Here is a 20664-nt window from a genome sequence, read left to right on the forward strand (position 1 = left end):
TATAGCGTTTATTTCATTCCCTAGTGACAGGAATTCAACAATACATCACCGTGCCTGATAGAACACCCATCTCCTAGTAGATGCTTCATAAATATGATTCACCTGGGTCTATGCTGGGACTTCTCAGGCACAGTGTCTACCGTGGCTGTAGCAGTCAGGATGAACTAAGTTATCCTGTGGTAACAAACAGCTCCCAAATCTCAGTAGCATCAAACATCAAAGGTTTATTTCTCAGTCACACTATGAGTCACTCACTGTTTGGTGAGGGCTCTACACCACATTGCCCTCATGTGGGACCCAGGGCAGCAGAGCCTCCTCTCTGGGACACCCCAGGTCACTTACAGCAAAGGGAACAGAGTGTGGCAAATCTCACATTGGTTCCAAAGGGCTTCTGCCTGGAAGCGACAAACTTCTGTTGACGTTTTACCGGCCAAAGCAAATCAGGTGGGGAAGTGCCAGCCTACCATGTGCTTAAGATCAGGATATCGGCAAACAGCCCTAATGACCCAGTTCCTCATCTGAGGATCAGGATGGTACCTCCTGAGAATGAGAGCAGAAGCAACGAGTGGTTTATGACTTCAGGCTGGAGAAATGAGGCCCTGGCAGCTGTACTCAAACCCCTGCAGAGGCTCCAGGCCAAGTGCAATAGAAATGACAACAGGACTACCAGCTGGCAAGCTTGGACTGTGCAAGGCTTAGCCCTCAGAGGTAGAGTGGACATACGGAAAGGGGACAGAGAGTTATGGTGCGTTGCAGGAGACCTATCCGGCTCCTAATTTATATTTAGACTCCACCCACAGCATCCTGGGAATGCAAGACAGGCTGCCTCCCTGACATCGGAGGGCCAGTTCCTCCTGATGGACAGGGCTCTCTGCTATCCTTTGGCCCATCCCGAGGTGACTTCTCTCTCAAAATGATGGTGTCAACTCATTCTGGCCGAGAGGACAATTACATGACGTTCCTGAGTGATCTGCAGCTGCTTGTCCCGGCAGAGCCATGGGGCAGGCAGGGCTTCCGCAAGGACAACCTACAAACGATCCCCAGAGTTACGTCCAACCTCCCAAACCCAGCTCTGCGGCAGTGCCAGATTTATAGTCTTCCCAGCGCAGAGAGGTGTGTTTTACTAAAGGGACAAGGCTCTGGAAGAATGAACTTTAGTATCTGGAATTCAATCAGCACAGCCAGGCAGCTTAAGAGTTTCAGACCGTCACATAAAGTGGCATTTACAAAGGGACATGACTGATCCCAAACTCACAGTCGCCCAGGTGCCTCAGAGTCAGGCACCTGGGATCACCCTTGGGAGTGTGGAAGTAGACACAGCGATGGTGGCCCTCTCCTGAAAGCCATTCCATGGTCATCCTACCAACCACGGGAAGGTTTAAGATGCTCTGGGATCCCTGCAGAGATGCCGACTCAAGTGGGATGTTTCTGCGAGCCAGGCACACATGGCGGGCCAGCAAGGCCCACACCAAGAGAAAGAAGAGCTGGGGCATTTGAGACAAGGGATTCTCTCTGCTTTCTCTCTAACAGGAGCATGCGCAGCTGCATCCCTTCCCTTGGAAGGCTTCCCAGGGATGCACAGGGGCAAAAACACACCGCTGCCCAGACACACTCTTGGAAAAGAGTCTTGCTGGTGTCTGGTCAGACTCTTGGGAACAACGTGCCTGAACGGTGGCGTTATGCAGCATCTGTCCCCTTGGCTGGTCACGCCATCCACGTTTTCTTCTCTGTCCTGTGCCTTCAAGCCAGCTGTGTTGTGAGGAACCATGGCAGCACCGAGCAGGCTCTCCTTGGAGGGGAGGTACATGGCAAGAAGGCCAGCGCAGATCCCTGCATCTTCATCTCAGCCAGCCTGCATCACCGTCCTTGGGTCGCCTCCTGCCCCAGCTAGCTGGCTGTGGCCAGAGAAGAACAAGATTGGGAAAGGGGCCTCAGGGTCACGTGGCACAATCCGGTAGGGAAGACTCTTCCAGCAGTACATGTGACCCATCTTTCCCTTTCTCTCTGTCTCTCCCACATTTACATTTGCAGCCAGCTCTCAGGTGAGTCTCTTTCAGAAGGCACTGACTTGGGATCTGGTTGATGACTCCTGGCTGCATTATTAGAGTGCGCCCTGAAGATTGGTTCTTGGTCAAAATGATGCCCTGAGAACAAGCATTGCTTAAAACTGCCCACAGAGCTGTCCAGGAAAAGCAGGATCCCAAGATAAGGAGAGGAACGTTAATTAGATAAACTTTGCAACAGTCCTTTGGCCAATGAGGGTGCTAATACTCCTGCTGGTTAGGGTTTCTCTGGAGCATAACCAGAGCGGCCCCCACAGCTGCGTCTACATCCTGCCCATAGGACACTGGGAAAGGGAAAGCCTTCTGCACCTCCTGCTTCAGCACCTCATTCCTGGACAGCGCACCCCCACTGCCGATCACCCGCTCCACGCCCCACTCCTGGAGCTGCTGAAAAGGAAGCATTGAGTGCAGGTTCTGAACGATGCCTCTGCACAGGGCCCGGGTCACGTGCCCCAGGGAGAGGTCAGAGGAGGAGATTCTGGTCACTGAGGCCAGCTGGTCTGGCAGGTGCCTCTCGCCCAGCACTGTTGGAGTGATGGTTAGGCAGGTGTCTTTCTGCTGCGCAGCAGCCTGGATCATGCGTGAGTACACAGTGGATTCTTCAACCTCCAGGCCTGCCAGGAACAGAGAAGGCCTGTGTGAGTTCGTGCACCCCCTCGCTGCGGGCTATAGAGTTACCAGGGGGCAAGGATGGGTTGACTTGCTGCCTCTCCTCACTGTGGCTGGCTGCTTCCCAGCTCGGGACTCAAATATTCTGGCTAGCTGTGCTCTGTTCCAGACCCCAGCCAGCTTTCCCACTACAGACCCCAGCCCAGCCTTCAAGGAGAGATCTCGTAAGCGCTACTGTGAATCCTTACCATCCCGCAGCTGTGGGACTCTTAGTCCTACGTGGACCAAAAGCATACACCGATCAATAAGTATCATCACACCTGTTATTAGTGTCACAGGAATCCCAGGACCACAGTGCTGATCGCAGTCCAGCCTGCCCCTCGGCAGAGGTTACGAACAACCAGTCTAGACCAGAGCTCAGAGTTGAATATGCATACGAATCACTCAGGGATCTTATTAAAACACAGCTTCTGATCCAGTGTGCCTGGGGTGGGGCCTGAGATTCTGCATTTGTCATCAGCTCCTAGAGGAAGCCAGTGCAGCTGGCCTGAGGACCACGCTTTTTGAGTAGAAGGTTCTAGATCAGTGCTTACCAACACTTGAGGGCATCAGAATCACCTGAGGAACTTTTATAAAATGCCGTGCTCAGGCCCCACTCCTCTCCCCCAAACCAAATAATCAGCTTTTCTGGGGGTGAAACTAGGACATCAACATTGTTTTTAAAACTCCATGAGTATTTCCAACGTATGGCCAAAAGTCCCCACGGAGTCTCAACATCAGCACATTTAATTTATACAAACTCAACTATACACCCTCAGGAATGAGAAAGAAAAAAAAATATTTTTTTCAATCAAATGAGACAATGTAGACATTTCATAGGAGGTTAAGTTATATAAACTACTAGCCTTCAAAGCACCCTCTGTTTCATCAAAATAAGAACCATGAAAATGCAAAAGACTTTTCTTTTTGAAAATCTTAGGGAAAACTTAAGTATTACCTACTCTTTCAGGGGTGGGCAAAACAGTCACTTCTGTATAAAGAGAAACACCAGCCAACTCAGTAAACAGTTGACAGACTCAACCCAGTTAAAGCAGTATCTGAGTAAAGGGCTTGCCTGAAGGTTCTGATGACTAGTTCTGCATCTTTAAAACCTTTCTCGATTCAAGGCAAAACAAGATCAAAGTTCTGTTCTTTAAATGGAGCATTCCTGAGGGATTCCCAGCCAAGGGGGCAGAACTTACCCGCAATCCTGACACTCCCAGCCAGCCTGGAAGGACCAACGTGGGTCAGCAACACCTGTCTGCATGACCAGTGTGAACTTCCCAGATGTTCCCTGTGGCCTGTGCCCCACCTAGTTATTCTGTTGGATGTTTCCTGGAATGACCTGATTTTGAGCGACTACAAGTGACCCATGCATCTGATAAGCATGATTTCCCTATTTCTAGACAGCTGGCCAGAAATTTCATTTCTACCCTAAGTACTTAGAAAGGGAACCTCTCCTGGAAGAAAGAGGTTGCATCTTTCTCTGTAAATGCAGAGCAGAGGAAGCCCTGATCAATTCCACCCTGAAGAGAGCAGGAAGACATCAGAGTTTCCAAGAAAGGAGGAGAGGTGCTACTTGCCAGGAATAAGTGCCACCGGTCTTTTCACTCATTCATGTTTGATCATTTTATTCTGCGCTGTCTGTAGCCATCAGAAGGCAAACCTCAAATGCAAGGTTACTGACAGAGAAAGTAATAGCGGGGCCAGGGAGAGCCAGGAGACTATTAGGATACTCCACAGTTAAGGTTAGGGGAGAAGATGCGCCTCAAAGAAGAGAGTAGGTGATGGCAGCTCAGAAGATGAAAGAAGGCTACAAGCTCAGATCCCTAAGGACAGAGGGAATGTGCTAGAATCTGGCTGGGTCTGAGACAAGAATCTAGAAACATACAGCACATTCAGCACCAGGACCCTGCCACATAGAAAGGACAAGCAGAGAACACACCACTGTGTGGGCCACCCTTACCTAGATCCGCCGTCCACTGGACCAGCATGTGGACAAACATGGCCAGCACGTTGCCCCCATTGACTGATGCTGCCACTGCCAGGTAGGTCCCGTCAAAGTACGGGAAGTAGGTGACGGGAGCTGCAGGGTCTGGAGTCTGCACTGGCTGGAATCCTGAAGGCATGGAGGCTACCAGCTGCACCGAGGTGCTGATGTTGAGAACTGGATGTGGTCCAAAGAAAGCAGAGGTTAGGCCTGCTGGGATAACTCAGAGGCCACAAGTCACAACAGGGTCGGAGAGTGTGCCACAAATTCCTGCATACTCCTCCTTGCAGGAGGAAGAGCCTAATTCTCCTCCCCTGAGTGTGGGCTGGACTCAGTGACTGGCTTCTAATGAAGAGAGTAAAGCAGAAGTGACAGTGTGTGACTCTGGAGACCAGGTCATAAAAGAGCACTGCAGCTTCTGTCTTGATCACTTGCTCTAGGGGAGGCAGGTACCACGTCGTGAGCAGCCCTATGGAGAGGCCCACTGCTGGCATAACTGACCCCATCTTGGGCCCGTACGGTCCCTCCTGTCCTCCTGCTGACCCTACCCAGGACTGTACTAGGTGGTGAAACACTTCTCTGTCGTCAAGGGCTTTGTAGTTAGTAGATATTGTTTAACAACGGTTAGGGTCAGGTGGCCTCTATGCTCTGTTAGTTCCCAAACTATGATGACTTTTGCTGATGTGTTCCCAGAGCCCATGAGACTAGTTACCCATTCAATCATCTTAACTTAGGAGTGTATGTCCTGTTTCCAGGCACCCACCCTCACATCCTAGGTTAACTATAAAACTGTCCCAAAGGCCCCTTGGTGGTGCAGAATGCAGCTGCCAATGCTTCCAGATCATTGTCTGCCTGATCCCACTCTGTAAGTTACCCTAAAATAAACTGACCCATTGATTATATGGGGCTGCCTGCCTCAATTTTCAGTCTCAAGATGCATTCTCAGTTCGGTGGGTACTTTTCATTCCCTCTGTCCTCCAACATCTACAAGGAGCTGAGGCCTCCTGCCAAGAGCCACATGAGTGAGCTGAGAAGTGGATCCTCCAGCCCAGTCAAGCCTTCAGATGACTGCAGTCCCAGCCGACTGACAGGGTGATTGCAGTCTCACAAGGGACTGTGAGCCAGACCATCCAGCCACACCTAGATTCCTGACTCTCAGAAACTGTGTGAGATAATAAGTGTTTGCTGTTTTAGGCTACTAAGTATTGGAGTGGTTTGTTACACAGCAATAAGCTACTGTTCACAGACAGTCAGACCTCAGCCCAAATGTTTTATTCTTTGGGAGGTTTCATTCATTTTTGGTGGGTACCACCTCCTTCTCATTTCCAAGGTGTGCTTCTCAACCTCCCTCCACCAGCAGGGGGGACGCTCCCAGATCTAGAACAGGGGGGATGATTTTCTCCTCTAGATGGAAGCCAGAGCCTACAGACTGTCCCAGGAGTCTCTCCTCCATTTCTCACGAGACCTGGCCAGAAAGCCTTTTCCTCTCAGTCTGTTGGGGCTAAACTAACTGAGGTCAGCATCCAACTATCCTACCTATTGGGAGGCAGAGGCAAAGAGAGTAAAAACAAGTCTCAGAAAATCAATAACCTTGACTTCCTGCCACATCAGGCCTTTCACCATGACGATAAGCCAGAAGCATCGTGCCCTCCACCTATCCCCTCGGGGGGGAGTGTCAATGAAGGGGGCCGACCAGCCTTGCCCATGGACACCGCACAGCTGAGCACAGGCCAGCAGCCCCAGTCTAGAACCAGAGACCACAACCAGCTCAGTGAAGGTGGAGACTAAATCTTAGCTTCTTCCCATTTGACCAGCCCCTCACTCACCATCTAGAAAGGACATTTATATCCAGGCACAGGACAGCTCTTTGTGGAGGGAACAGCCTAAGATTTGAAGACTACCAGGTAGGCGGAAAGAGCCAGGCTCTTTATAGGCACCATTCCAGTGCATCATGACAACTGCCCCATGAGAAAGGCATCATCATCCGCATTTTGGATGATGACGAGGGCTCAGGGAGAAAATTCAGGAGAAAAAGATGGGGTTTTTGACCTTAAAAGATTTTATCACATATCTGTGCAAACAAAAGTGGCAGAATCTGGATATATGTATATGTATAACAGATTTACTTTGCTATACACCTGAAACTAACACAACATTGGAAATCAACTATACTTCAATAAAAAAAATTTTTTTAAGTGGCAGAGTCTCACCTTTCCCTCTCACCTAATCTTGAATTAAGAGGAATTACTACCAAAAACAAAACAAAAAGTCACTTGAACTTTTATTTTTTATGAATGTAATAAAATAGGAATAAACTACTGCTTCAGAGGATAGTGCTGGTCAGAGTTTTTAAACTCAAGGTTAAATTGTAATAGTTCTAACTGATGGAGGAATAAAAGATGTGATGACAAAGAAAATCAGAGTAAGATGAACGACTTCTCTGTTCCCCCTGATAACAAGGCGGGGCTCTCAGAGTGGGCCCACTCAGCCAGGCTGCCCTGAGGATCAAATGAAACGCACAGCCTGCAATCACCCTGCTCGGGAAGGCAGACCCAAAGTCTACCCCAGCCCCAGGAGGGGCAAACGACGCCCCCCAGGCCATATCCAGCCTGCCATCTGTTTTTGTATGGCCCAGGAGCTAAGAAAGGCCTTTCCTTTTTTTTTTTAATGATAGCTTTATTGAGATGTAATTCAGAAAATTCACCATAAAATGCACCCTTTTAAAGTGTACAGTTCTGTGCTTCGTAGTATATTCACAGAGTTGTACAAACATCACTGAGATCTAATTTTAGGACATTTTCACCACTCCAGAAAGAAATCCCATACTGGTTAGCAATCAACCCCATGTCCCAGCCCTAGACAACCATGAATCTGCTTTCTATCTCTATGGATTTGCCTGTTCTGGACATTTCACAGGAATGGAATAATACACTATGTGACCTTTCACTCTCATTCACATGGTATAGCATTTTAGCTCTGTGGATACACCACATTTTTAAAATCCATTTATCAGTCGATGGGCATTTGGGTTGTTTCTACATTTCGGCTATTATGAATAAGGCTGCTAGGAACATTTGTGTACATGTTTTTTGTGCGGACATGTGTTTTCAATTCTTTCGCATATACACATAGGAGTGGAATGGCTGGGTCCCATGGTAATTCCATGTTTAACTTTTGAAGAACTGCTAGACTGTTTTCCAAAGGGACTGCACCATTTTACAAGCCCAGTAGCGTATTCTTACCTTTTTAAAAGGTTGAAAAGAAATGAAAAGGAGAAGAATATTTCATGACACATGAAAATTTTATGAAATTCACATTTCAGCATCTATAAATAAAGTTTTATTGGAACACAGCTACACCCACTCACTTATGCATTGGCTAGGGCTGCTTTCCTGCCCCAACAGCTGTTAAGTAGTTATGATAGAAACAAAATGGCCCACAAAGCTTAAAATATTTACAGTCTGGCCCTTTACAGGAAAACTTTGCCAGCCCCTGCCCTGGATTGCTCTCTCCCCTTCACTGTGACTCTCTTACATGGAATACAGGGACGTCTGCGCTTCTACTCAGACCCGAGGAACTTTCGTTGACAAACACACAATAACAAAAACCCTAATCTATTGAATAATAATCTGTTTTCTTGGTCATGGAGGCACATAGAAACCAGCCAACTAGAGAGAGTCATTTCCCTCACCTGTCTCTAGAGAAGAAAGGCACAGACTGTGGTCAGGACAGAAATTGCCCTGCTGAATTGTAAGCTCCCAGAGCAGGGGCTTCACCTGTAGGAATGAGGGTGTTTTTCATGTTTGTAGCATAATGGTCAAGAGGACGCTGCGACTGCTGGCGATGTGTGCCCCTCGGACCCTGACACAGAGCTGGGGCTTAGGAGGCCCCAGTAGAAGTCTGAGGAGAGAACCAAAGACAGACTTACCTGCGTCTGTCCTTTGGGCCATACAGGAATAGACAGAGGCCTGCAAATCCCCCAAGGCCACGCCCACCTGTGTCCCCTTTGGGATCTCAAACCAGGCCTGGGAAGTTCTGCCGGCCACGTTGCCAGGCTCGGTGACGTCCGGGAGCAGGTGGACGGGAAAGCCTGCGTCTCTCAGTCTGCAAATCAGAAGTGGATAGCATATCAACCTGGTGCTTGGTTTTCTGTTTTCTGTTGTTTCCAGGAAACTCAGCAACGGAAAGCGCAATAGGATACACATTCAAGAAGGGAGGGCAGAATCCAGTGTTCTCACAGAGGGCCCCTTTGGCTTTTTTTAAACCATGAGGAAAAGCCTTGAGTTATTTAAAGAGTGAACCCTGGCTTTCAAGAGCTTGGGATGGGCCTGTTGGAGAAGAACACAACCAGTTTGAGCAGAGGTGGTCAGAAAGGACTGGATAAGAAGCAGATTTCATCGGCATCCAGCCTCCTGCATTTGAAGGGAGAGCAAACACTGTGCAAAGGGAGGAAGCTGGAGTTTTAGAGCAAGGTCGCAGCGGGTTAGCACAGGCCAAACCAAAGTCAGACCCAACAGTCTCCTGAATACCAAACGCATCCATCACTCGTGGTTAGTGAACACGGGGCTGCCAATTTTATAGAACATGCTGGAAAGTCCTTTACCTGAACTACCAGGTGCGTTTTGTTTTATTACAGAGCTCAGAATTTGGGCCTTGAAGGCAGTGAACTTATAGGGCACTGGACTTCTGGACCTGAAAAGGCAAATGATTGTTTAAAGGGAACTTAAAAGGCATCCCTTAAGTCTACTACTTCCATTTCTTAACCCTATTTTAAAATACATTAGGGTGGGGGAGAGAGATAGTTAGGGAATTTGGGATTGACATGTACACACTGCTATATTTAAAATGGATAACCCACAAGGACCTACTGTATGGCACAGGGAACTCTGCTCAATATTATGTAACAACCTAAATGGGAAAAGAATTGGAAAAAGAACAGATACATGTATATGTATAACTGAATCACGTTGCTGTACACCTGAAACTAACACAACATTGTTAATCAACTATATTCCAATATAAAATAAAAAGTTAAAAAATACAATATGTTAAAGAATGAATGTTGTTCTTTGGAATCTACGGGCTGGCTCAGGGCACAGAAAGAACTGGGGAGCCCACCCTAGGTCTGGGCAACAGTGGAGGAGCAGGCAGCATGGCGTGGTGGGTGGCATCCCTCCCCAAGAACTTCACTTACAGTCAGGCCCACCCATGCCCAGGGACTGGAACAGGCTGGAAGGTGTTGGAACCTGATTTTGGCCTCGTGGAATCCTCCATTATTCCCAGATGGGAAAGCCCCACTGAAGCTCCCGCTTTAGAGATCCTGCCCTTCAGCCTCAAGCCAGCTTGCATGGTTATACTCACGTCTCCAAGTTCCAGCTTTGGCTCCTAGTGTTGAAATATCCCCAGCTAGCGGCATTCTGGTCGGACATCAGGGGTCTCGTCAAGCCACACAGCATGGCCACCACATAGTCATGGATAGTGCCAGCTGCATCGTAGGACTTCAGGAACTCTGGGCTGTTTTTCACACCCCAAACAATTCAACGTGGTTTAATATTGACTTGAAAGCAAGCATGTGCTGCACCTAACTGTGGGCAGTGTGGACTAGACATGGCAGAGCTGAGTAGCAGCCAGAACCCCACAGGCTGTGGATCTCTAGCAGCTGAACCTCCCAACCCCTCCAAGCCAAGCTGGCCAGAGTCAGCCTTAGGGGAGGGTATTCATAGGAGGACACACTGTGCCTGGGAAAGCAGGACATCAGCCATTCTCAGCAGCCCTGATCCCACCGTGAACCCATCATGTGATCCTTGGCAAGCCCCTTGCCCTCTCGGGTCTCTTCTTTCCCCCTCTAGGTGAGAATCAGAAAACCAATAAGGGCCCTCTGCAAAATGAAGCAGTGGTAGACCAAGTCTAAGTCTTGTGACTATACCCTGTGCTGGGCCACACTCACTGAGGGACAATCCAGCACGTGGAGTGATGCTGGCCAGCTAGAGGTACAGCTCCCTAGCCACTCTCGTTCCCCTGCAAATCCGTCCCCCAATTCAAAGAACAGGTGTCCATACCTATTTTTCAAAAGCCAGAAGATGGTTGCACAGCCAAATCCCGTGGCCACACTGAGATGAGACTCTGGCCGAGGCAGAGAAGCCAGGAACTTGCTGCCACACCGGCCATCCTGCCACGTTACCAGGTGGCTCACGGCTCTGGGCTCGAACACAGGGGCAGCCCCTGCCTTTGTCCATTCACAACCTGGAACGAAGGAGATGACCAAAAATGGAGAAAAAAGCAATGGACTGGCACCAGCATGTCCTTGAGACTACTCTGCTAGTGAGGTTATAGGACAGACTTTATCACCATGACAACACTTCCCTCACACTCAGGGGTTCTGGCCAGTACCCAGAAGAGCAGGGAGTGGATGGACCTAGAGATTGTCATACTGAGTGGAGTAAGGCAGACAGAGAAAGGCAAGTGATATCATATGATATCACTTATATGTGGAATCTAAAAAAAAAAAAAAAATGAGGTACAAATTAACTTATTTACAAAACAGAAATAGAGTCACAGATGTAGAAAACAAACTTACCAGGGGAAAATGGGGTGGGGGAGAGATAAATTGGGAGATTGGGATTCAGATATATACAATGCTATGTATACAATAGATAACTAATAAGGACCTAACTAATAAGGACCTGGCGGTCCAGTGGTTAGGACTCAGTGCTTTCACTGCTGAGGGTCCAGCTCAATCCCTGGTCAGGGAACTAAGATTCCACAGGGCCCAAGGCGCAGCCTTAAAAAAAAAAAAAAAAAAAAAAAGAAAGAAAGAAAGGACCTACTGTATAGCACAGGGAACTCTACTCAATCCCTGTGTAATGACCTATATGGGAAAAGCATCTAAAAAAGACTGGATATATGTATATGTATAACTGATTCACTTTGCTGTACAGCAGAAACTAACACATTGTAAATCAACTATACGCCAATAAAAGTCATTAAAAAAAAAAAAAGAAGAGCAGGGAAGCAGTCGCAGGTATATGCACCTGAAGCTTATTAAGTTTCACCCAGGAAGGGGGAGTAAGCTGGGGATGGGATGGCCCACCCTCACAACTACGATTCTGCCTAAAGCTGGGATTCTTATCCCAGCCCTAAAGCTGGAAATCTGCAGCTTTTTCTTCAACCCTTTTATCTGCTTCCAAAACTCTTTTGACCCTTTTTCTTCTTTTTACTTTTAGGACTATCATCTGTACTTTGTTTGTGTTATAAAACAAATACGGAGTTCTTACCATGTACCAGGTATTGTTCAAAGCACTTTAAAAATATTAATTTTTTTAATCTACATATTAGCCTTACAACATAGGTGTGATATTTATCCCCATTTTCACATAAGACATATGAAGCTCAGAGAAGCTTAAAAATCTTGTCAAAGATCACATAGCTACTAAGTGGTAGAGGCAGGATTCAAGTCCAGACAGTCTGTTCCAGAATCTGGCCTGAAGGATGTTCTTTCTCTCATTTTCTTCTTATTTTGGCAATAATAATAATAATAATAATTATAATTAAAAATTTTTTTAAATTATACAAATGATAAGTGAATGCATTCTCAATATAAAATGTTCAAATATTACAGATAAAGCAAAAGGCCTGCTTGACCATCCCCATCAGAGTCCCAGCCCCCTTCCTGTCACTGTTAGCACTTCTAGAGTTTTTTTGTTTTTTTCTTCTTTTTTGGCCGCGCAGCATGTGGGATCTTAGTTCCCTGACCAGGGATCGAATCTGCACCTCCTGCACTGGAAGCGTGGAGTCTTAACCATTGGACTGCCTGGGAAGTCCCATTGTTGGGTTTTTATACTCACACAACATACTCCCTTTGGTTTGGTTGATTTGGGCTGGGTTTTATTATATTATATTTATTATATTTTGGTTTTGTCTGTTTTTTAAAAACAAACAGTACTATACTGTATGTATTTTTCTAGTGCTTGTTTTTATCATCCAGCAACATGTCCTGGAATTCTTTCCACGTTAGTACATGTGAACGCACCTTATTCTTTTCAGCTACTGCATACCATTCTACACCGTGGGGTACCAACATTTATTTAACCACTCCCCCATGGGGAAACATCACAGTTTTCACTACAATAAACAAGGATGCCATGAGTGACCATGATTATGCCTCTTTTGCACATACATGTTAAAGTCCTTTTCCTGAACAGATTTTAAGTTGTAGGGCCACTGAGTCACAGTAACTCTTATTTTTACAGTGTATAATTTAAAAGCTTTATCCTCACCCCCGGCAGTTTGCAAATGGGTTTCATATTAGTTCAGTTGGAAGTTTTCTTCCTGTAGTTGCTATAACTCTCTATCTCTCTTTTTTTTTTTTTTTTTGCGGTACGCGGGCCTCTCACTGCTGTGGCCTCTCCTGTTGCAGAGCGCTCTGGTCGCGCAGGCTCAGTGGCCATGGCTCACGGGCCCAGCCACTCTGCAGCATGTGGGACCGGGGCATGAACCCGTGTCCCCTGCATCAGCAGGCGGACTCTCAACCACTGCGCCACCAGGGAAGCCCAACTCTCTTATTTTTAACACCCTGCCAAACTGCCCTCCGAAAAGGCCAAGCTAATATATACTACCAGGAGTGATATTTTAAAAAACCAATTTTCCACCCCCTTTGCCAACTCTTGACATTCTCAAACTGCTTTCTTACAATCCAGTGGGTGGAAAATGATTTCTCGTTGTTGTTTTCCTCGGCATTTTCCTAATTCCTAATGACACTGAGCATCTTTTCATATGCTTATTAGCTATTTGTATTTCCTCTTCTAGGAATTGCCTGTTGGTTTCCTCTGCCCATTTTTCCACAGGGCCATTGGTCCTTTCTTTATTATTTGTTCTTTATATGCACCCATATTCGTCCTTTGTCTACTATATACTAGTGAATAATTTCTCCCTGTCTGCTGCTGGCCTTTTAGCTTGATTTTATGATCCCCACTTCTCTCCTGCTATTACTGAGCCTGAAAATGGAATGTGGAAACTGGTGTAACCACAGGGCTCTCAGAAGACACTAGTCACTCCCTCTCTTCTCCTCCAATTGGTGCCCTTGTGGAAGCACTTAGCTCTCCTCTCAGGTTACTGGTGCCTGTCTGTGTTGACTGCCTTGAGCGAGCCCTGGAAGACGAGGGCTGCATCCTGTTTCTATGTCTCCCACGGGGCCCAGCACAGAGCCTCATATATTGTAGGTCCCGAAACCAAACTGAATTACAGCCGCTATTAAAAGCAGAAAGACTTGATCTCAAATATGATTTCACTCACTCTGCTAAGCAGGTATCATCATCAGAGTGGCTCTCCTCCTTCCCAGAAACAGAAACCAAAACAAGTAGGCACGCAGGTGGGCCCCATGAAATATTAAGCAGCTCTCTCCACCGATGTGGGCGATGGTTTGTGTGGTCGTTACAGAGGCCAGGAGAAGGGCAGAAAGGAAGGCGTGTGACCAGAGCACAATCATTAGATCTCTGCTGTCCTCTTTGGGAAGGGTTTTAGTATTAAAAGGACATTTATTCTCATTAATGCAAAATTAAGGAGTTTAAAAACTTTTACAACCTAGACTCCCCCTGAGAGTTTAGCTCTAACACCAGAACTGGCCTTTGGCTCCTGCTGGTGATTGGAGCCGAGCAGCTCCTGTGGTCCCAGCTGGCCTGAGGACAGGCAGACAACGGGAGAGGAGGAGGGGGAGAACCTGGGTGGGCTTCTGCAGTCACCCAGGCCCCCCCTGGGGACTGATCAAAGGATGCACCACCAGACCCCTGTCAAGCCACCAAGAGGCAAGTCACCACTCTCTTGGCCCAGGGGAATCGGAATCACTGATTCTCTAGGCAGAGGAGAGGTGAATCCAATGTCCAACCTCCTTAACTACAGCCTCCACCCCGCAAAGTAGCCATCCATACTATGCTTAAAACATCTGCAGTAAAAAGTTGATAGTTTTGAAGCTGGGTGATGGGTATGTGTCAGTTCATCATGCTGTTCTCCCTACTTTTATGTCTATGTCGAACTTTCTATAGTTAAAAAAAAATATTTTTTTAACACTTGCCATAACAGGAGCTCACAACTTCCTATAGGAGCCTAATCCTTCCTTGGACATTCTGTTGGGAAATTCCTCCCTCCATTGAGCTAGTGTGTCCTCCTGTGACTCTGGTCCTCTCGGGAGACTTTCAAAGTTCAGCGTCTGGAGTCAGACAGAGTTGAGTTCAAAAGCTGGAGTCAAGGGACTTCCTTGTTGGTGCAGTGGTTAAGAATCCTCCTGCCAATGCAGGGGACATGGGTTCGAGCCCTGGTCCGGGAAGATTCCACATGCGGAGTAACTAAGCCCGCGAGCCACAACTACTGAGCCTGCGTGCTGCAACTACTGAAGTCCGCGCTCCTAGAGCCCGTGCTCCACAAGAGAAGTCCCCGCTCGCCGCAACCAGAGAAAGCCCGCACGCAGCAACAAAGACCCAATGCAGCCAAAAATAAAAATTAATTAATTAATTAAAAAAGAGAAAAGCTGGAGTTGCTACTTGCTGCCACATGACCCTGAGCAGATTATTTTACCCTCTCTGAGCCTCTGGGTCTCATCTGCACAGAGGGAGAGTAATGTAACCCACGTCATAAGGGTGTTGGGAAAATTCAATGAGATCACACAGGTAACATACTTAGCTCAGCACCTGGCGTGCGAAGTGCTGACTGCTGTTTTGCTGGCTCAATACTCCTCCTAGAGGCCAAACAGAACAGGCCACCCACCTCCGCACTGTGGCAGACCTCCTGAAAGAAGACGACCAGCTAAATGATGCTTAGCAACTGTGCCCATGAAAAGGATGTGCCCTGGAACTGAAAAATCACAAATATTGTGATTATGTTAAACAACAAAAACTATGCCTAAATTCAGAAGAGTTTCCTCTGCGTCTTGGAATCTACAGCTACACTAATCTCTTGGTTGTTGGCACTGATGCTCCAAGACACTGGCACAAAGAAAGAGAAGGCTGTGGAGAATCCACTCCACTGAATCCAACAGAGGATCAGAGAGAACTCACGCTTCTCCCTCTCTCTGTTCATGAATAATGTGTGCGTGGACAGTTCACTTCATTACATCCTTTGAACAGGACAAGATGTACACAAAATGTAAGAGGCAGCAGAATAACCTGACCCTTCACAGAGAGCCCTTGGCAGCCCTTTTCTGGTTCCAGGGGAGGCAGGAGATAGATGGGCCCCAGGCTGAGCAGCTGGAGTCTGTCCCCTGCGGACAGATACTCCAAGATGAAGGTAATAGCGGAGCGAAGAAGAGTTGAGGGCTGCCCAGATAAAAGATAAAGAGACCACGTATTCCTCATTCTCGAGATCAAGGAGCCCTTCCCAACTACACATGCACAGAAAGGCTCCTCGGGGGTCAAAAAGGGAAGGGGTGCCACTCCATAGTAGGTGATGTCAACCTACCCGTAGGCCTCTTTGCTAGAATCCATCTTGGCTAAGCGATGTGCGCACACACAGGGGAGGACCCTGAGATAAACCAAACACGGACTCAGAGCCAGGCAAAGCAAGATGATTGGCCAAGGGAAATTCAGAAGAAATGCCTCATATAAGTGATTCAAACTACCACGAGGGCGCGAGCCTCTGAGAGCCGCTGCCCCTCTGAGCCTGCCTGTGTGTCTATTTACTTGTTTCACTACTTTCTGTCTCTTTGTGGAAATTCATTTCTACAAAGCCGACGGGCTAGAGCCTTCTCACTGGCCGCTGGTCCCTGGTGGTCTAGTGGCTAGGGTTCAGCACTCTCACTGCTGTAGCCTGACTTCAGTCTCTGGCCGGGGGAGCCAAAATCCTGCTTCAAGCCGCTGCAGGCCGAGGCCACCTGAGATCACAGGGTGACTGTTAACAGCACGTGATCACCCCCAAGCTCAGCATACCTTGGCCTGTTTTCCAGAACATGACTCCGTGCATCTGTCCTGACACTCCGATGCCACAGACCTTGCAGAGCTGCTGCCGGGGGAGGGCAGCAAGGCACTCGTGGAGGGCCTGGATGATTCTCCTCACATCCTGCTCTTGCCCCTGGAAACAGAACAGGATACGTTGGACAGAGGTACACACACAGGCAGGGGAAGGAGGGCAGAGGCGTCAGGGACTTCCTGGGTGGTGGCTGCCCACCTAATTCCGCCGAGGTCACTTCCAGGACCTGCTGAGGGGCCTCAGGGAGGGGATGTGGGCCTGAGGGTTCTCCACCACCTCCAGTGGGGCCTGGAGTAGGAATGTGGTGGGCGAGGTCCCACTTCTCCCTTCACAGATGAGGCGCTTCTGTGGGTTAAGTTCAGCCAATGGCCTGGGCTCTGCCCCCTGCTGTGGAAGAGTCTGAGCTGAGAAAAGCACTGCCCTGCCCTACCGGTGCTTACTGTCCAGCAGGACAGGAAAACACAAGAAAGACCATGCTGCAAGGAGAAATAAGGCAAAGGTCTTTGGCAAGGCACATGGAGCACTGGGGTAGAAGAAGGATGGAACCCAGCAGGGAGGAACCCAGCAGGAAAGGTGTAGGCGAGAAAGGCTTCCTGGACTAAAGCACCTGAGGACCAGCCCTAGTGTTTGCTTCAGTTCATCCATCTGGCAAACATTTCCCGAATGCCCTGAGGGCTTGCATTTGTTCCCGGGGGCAGTGCAGGCCTCCCCTCCTTGGAGTTAAGCCTTCATTTGTCAGCCTGCTGGCCTTGGGCTGTGGCAGTTCTTGGCTCCAAACAAACATGATCGAAGGAGTAGAAAGAAGAAAGGTGAGGAGGGGTAGGGTAGGGGAAGGAGAGGAGAGGGAGCACAGAGCATTTTGTTGAGGAGGCAACCCTACATCCTAACAAGACTCTATGCAGGAGAGACTACAGAAGAACTGAGCGGGCAGTAAAAGATGGGGCAGAGAGGAGATGCATGGCTATTCATGATCCCCCAGGAGGGAAGAAATAAGACAGCGGGCAAAGGAAGAAGGAAGCAGGGAAGAGGAATTTGTTTACACCTGCTCTGTCCAACACGCCGGTCATCAGCTACACACAGCTAGTCTGAATTGAAATCTACATACCAGATTTCAGATTTGGTACAAAAATAAAAGCACAATATCTCATTAATAATTCTATATTGATTATTACATATGGAAATGATATGTTTGGATCCATTGGGTTAAAAAAATAAGCAATGAAACTTAATTTTATGGTTCCTTTTTACTATTTTTTGATATGGCTACCAGAAAGTTGAAAATCACACGTGTGGCTCACATTTCCACTGGACAGTGCTGGTTTAAAGAGTTCCCACGTGGCTTGAACCCAGATGGTACATGAACGCAGGACAGAGGAGCTGCTGTTTAAAATGGGCCTGGAGGGGTGAGCTGTGTAGGTAAGGACAGTGGAGGAGTGAAACAGGCCAGAGGGGAGTGAAGACAAGGAGGCACTCAGTGCGTGGGGAGTTTTAGCGGTGAGTGTGATGGAGGAGCAATTCTTGGACAGACAATGGATACACCCACAATGTCACAGGAAAGGCGCTGCCCGCATTCCTTGATTCAGAATATCAAGTAGTCTACATTCAGATCAAATGCTAGAAATTCAGATTTGAAAAAAGAATTTAGGAACTCGTTCAACCCTCCTCCCCCACACCCCTTTTTACAGATGGGGAAACTGAGGCCCAGAGAGGTAAAATTCGTAACACAGAAAGGGTCACAGAGCTTCCCTCAAAAATCTTGATATTTTAAAGTTGCAAAGAGCTAAAAGTCGGACCTTCCACATAGCTGCCAAACTTGACCGTGGAGTACACAATGCTTCTAAAGAGTGAGAAATATGGACATGAGGAAAGAACAGAGCCACCAGGTGTTTCTATAGATCAGTAGTGTTTACCCCAGGGGTGATTTTTGTCCCCTTGGGGGCATTTGGCAATATGGAGACATTTTTGGGTGTCTCAGCTGGGGAGGAGGGTTCCACTGGCATGCAGTGGGTCAGAGGCCAGGGATGTTGCTCAACATCCTACAACGCACAGGACAGCACCCCACAACAAAGAATCATCCAACCTCCAAATATCAACAGTGCCAAGGTGAAGAAATCCTGCTATAGGTGCAATTACAACAAGGCTGTTTGTCCCAGAGCACAACACACATGTGGAGGATGCAAGGGGTGCTATTACTGGCCTCCCCTAAACCCCTCCTTAGGCAGGTGTGGAGCACTGGACATGCCTGTAAACACAGAACACTGTGCTGGACACTGGGAGAAGTGGGGAAAGTAGTTTTCAAGAAGTGGCCCTATTTCAAGAGAAAAGGGCACTGCCTAAAACCCACCCTTGTAATTGCAGTTCTGCTGCTTACCCCCACGGGGTCAGAGCTGACTTTGCCTCCACTTCATGGTCCATGAAGTGAGATAATCATTCTAAAATGTCCTGATGCCCCAACCAAACTAATTTGGAAAGGCTCTATGAAAATGTGAAGTGCTCCTGAAATCTTCATCCTCTGAAATGCTTCTGAGCAAGATGGACTCTCAACCCTAAAGGACTGAGTCCAGGTATGTGGCAAGAGCTTGTGAAAAACAAAGCTATTGGGAGTGGGGTTTGGCTCAGAAAATCGAGGTTTGTGGCTGGAAGGGGCCATAGGGGTCATCTATTTCAATTATAAGAACAAGCTGAGATCCAGGAAAAAAAAAAAGTCATGAGGATACACAGAAAGTTCCTTGATATTAATTTCTATTATCAATGAACTGAACACAGAGCTACCTTTTTCAGGGAATTAATGGAATCCATCTCTGAGGATTGACATCCTTTCTGAACCCACAACTTGCAACTGAGCCCACTGTGGTGAAATTCTCCATTTCTATTTGTAGCTTTCACAAAACACTAGTTTTCGTGTAGAATTATCAATCTGACCTTTTTCTAACATTTTAATTGAGGTATCTCTCAATGTCTATCTGTCCTGACGTCTTTCTTCCAAGGTGTCTCAGCCTTTGGGGCCAGGCGACTTTTGCTGTCCAAGTGTTTGAGTTCCTCCACCCATAATCCACTCCTGCAGGATGAGAGAGCGGCAGGTTACGCTGGATTTTGCGTCTGATTTCTCAAGGAAAACCCAGACACCGCCCTAGGGAACAAGCTGAATCCTGAATTTGAGGACACCTGCAGATGTGAGGTGCAGAGAGCCGCAAGAATGAGAAGGCGGCCTGAGATCGCTCCATACGCAGGAGAGCAATTTCCTGCAGGTCAGGATACAGAAAGTGGAGGGCAAAGAGCACGGGGATATAGCGCCAAGGTCAAGGCTCCCAAAGAAGGCCGGAGAGTGGGGAGATCGGTGCCAGCAGGTGGGAAAGCTCCTGGGAGGAGATCTATCGGATCGAGGGAGTTGCAGCGGGCAGGCAGAGATCAGGCAGGCTGGAGAAGTCAGGGAGACTTCTTTGAGGAGGAAGAGGGTGTCTGGAGGCTCCTGGAGGCGGCGATGCTCCAGGGCGCGGCCTCACCTGGGGCCCCGCCGCCGCGCTCTGGGCCGCCGTCTCGGCCCGCGCAGGCCGGGCACAGGTCGCCAGTACCACAAACCCGGAAGGGTCGCCGCGCGCGGCCTCCACCAGGGCCGCCTTCACAGACGTGGTGCCCAGGTCGATGCCGAGAGTGACAGACCGTGCAGCCATGACAGCGATTGAGTCTGGGGCCGGGGCGCCCCTTCCAGCACACTTCACCCGGGACAGAGGCGCCGAGGCGGGGCCTCGCCTGCCAATCTTTCCAGCCACGCTCAACACGACGAATTCTCGTCTTCCCATTGGTTGAAGGAGGCCGAGTCCCGCGCAGCCCGAGCGACGGGCCCCGGCTATAGGTGGAGACGCGGTGGAAGGCGGAACCTACAGGCCCCGCCCCGCAGGTCAGGGTTTGCGATGTGGCCCGAGGCTTCGGCCTTGCTCACCAAAGTACCAATACCCCGAGTCTCGCTGGGGGATGCGAGAGCTTCTGTGACCCTAATAGTGTCTTAACCCT

The 20664-nt window shown here is 48.4% G+C and overlaps 1 protein-coding gene across 1 annotated transcript; it reads right to left on the minus strand.

Annotated features, from left to right (window-relative positions):
* Positions 1–20383, minus strand: SHPK (sedoheptulokinase). The gene is made up of 7 exons (XM_081218312.1): positions 20157–20383; positions 16614–16755; positions 10761–10944; positions 10063–10215; positions 8630–8805; positions 4678–4878; positions 1–2677 (listed from the first exon to the last, which is right to left on the minus strand). Exons 1-7 carry the CDS (start codon positions 20322–20324, stop codon positions 2265–2267), a joined length of 1437 nt encoding a protein of 478 aa, XP_081074438.1. The 5' UTR covers positions 20325–20383; the 3' UTR covers positions 1–2264.
* Positions 20384–20664: the final 281 nt, after the last annotated feature.

Source organism: Mesoplodon bidens, assembly GCF_964165515.1.
Source record: "Mesoplodon bidens genome assembly, chromosome: 19".
Classification (NCBI taxonomy): domain Eukaryota; kingdom Metazoa; phylum Chordata; class Mammalia; order Artiodactyla; family Ziphiidae; genus Mesoplodon; species Mesoplodon bidens.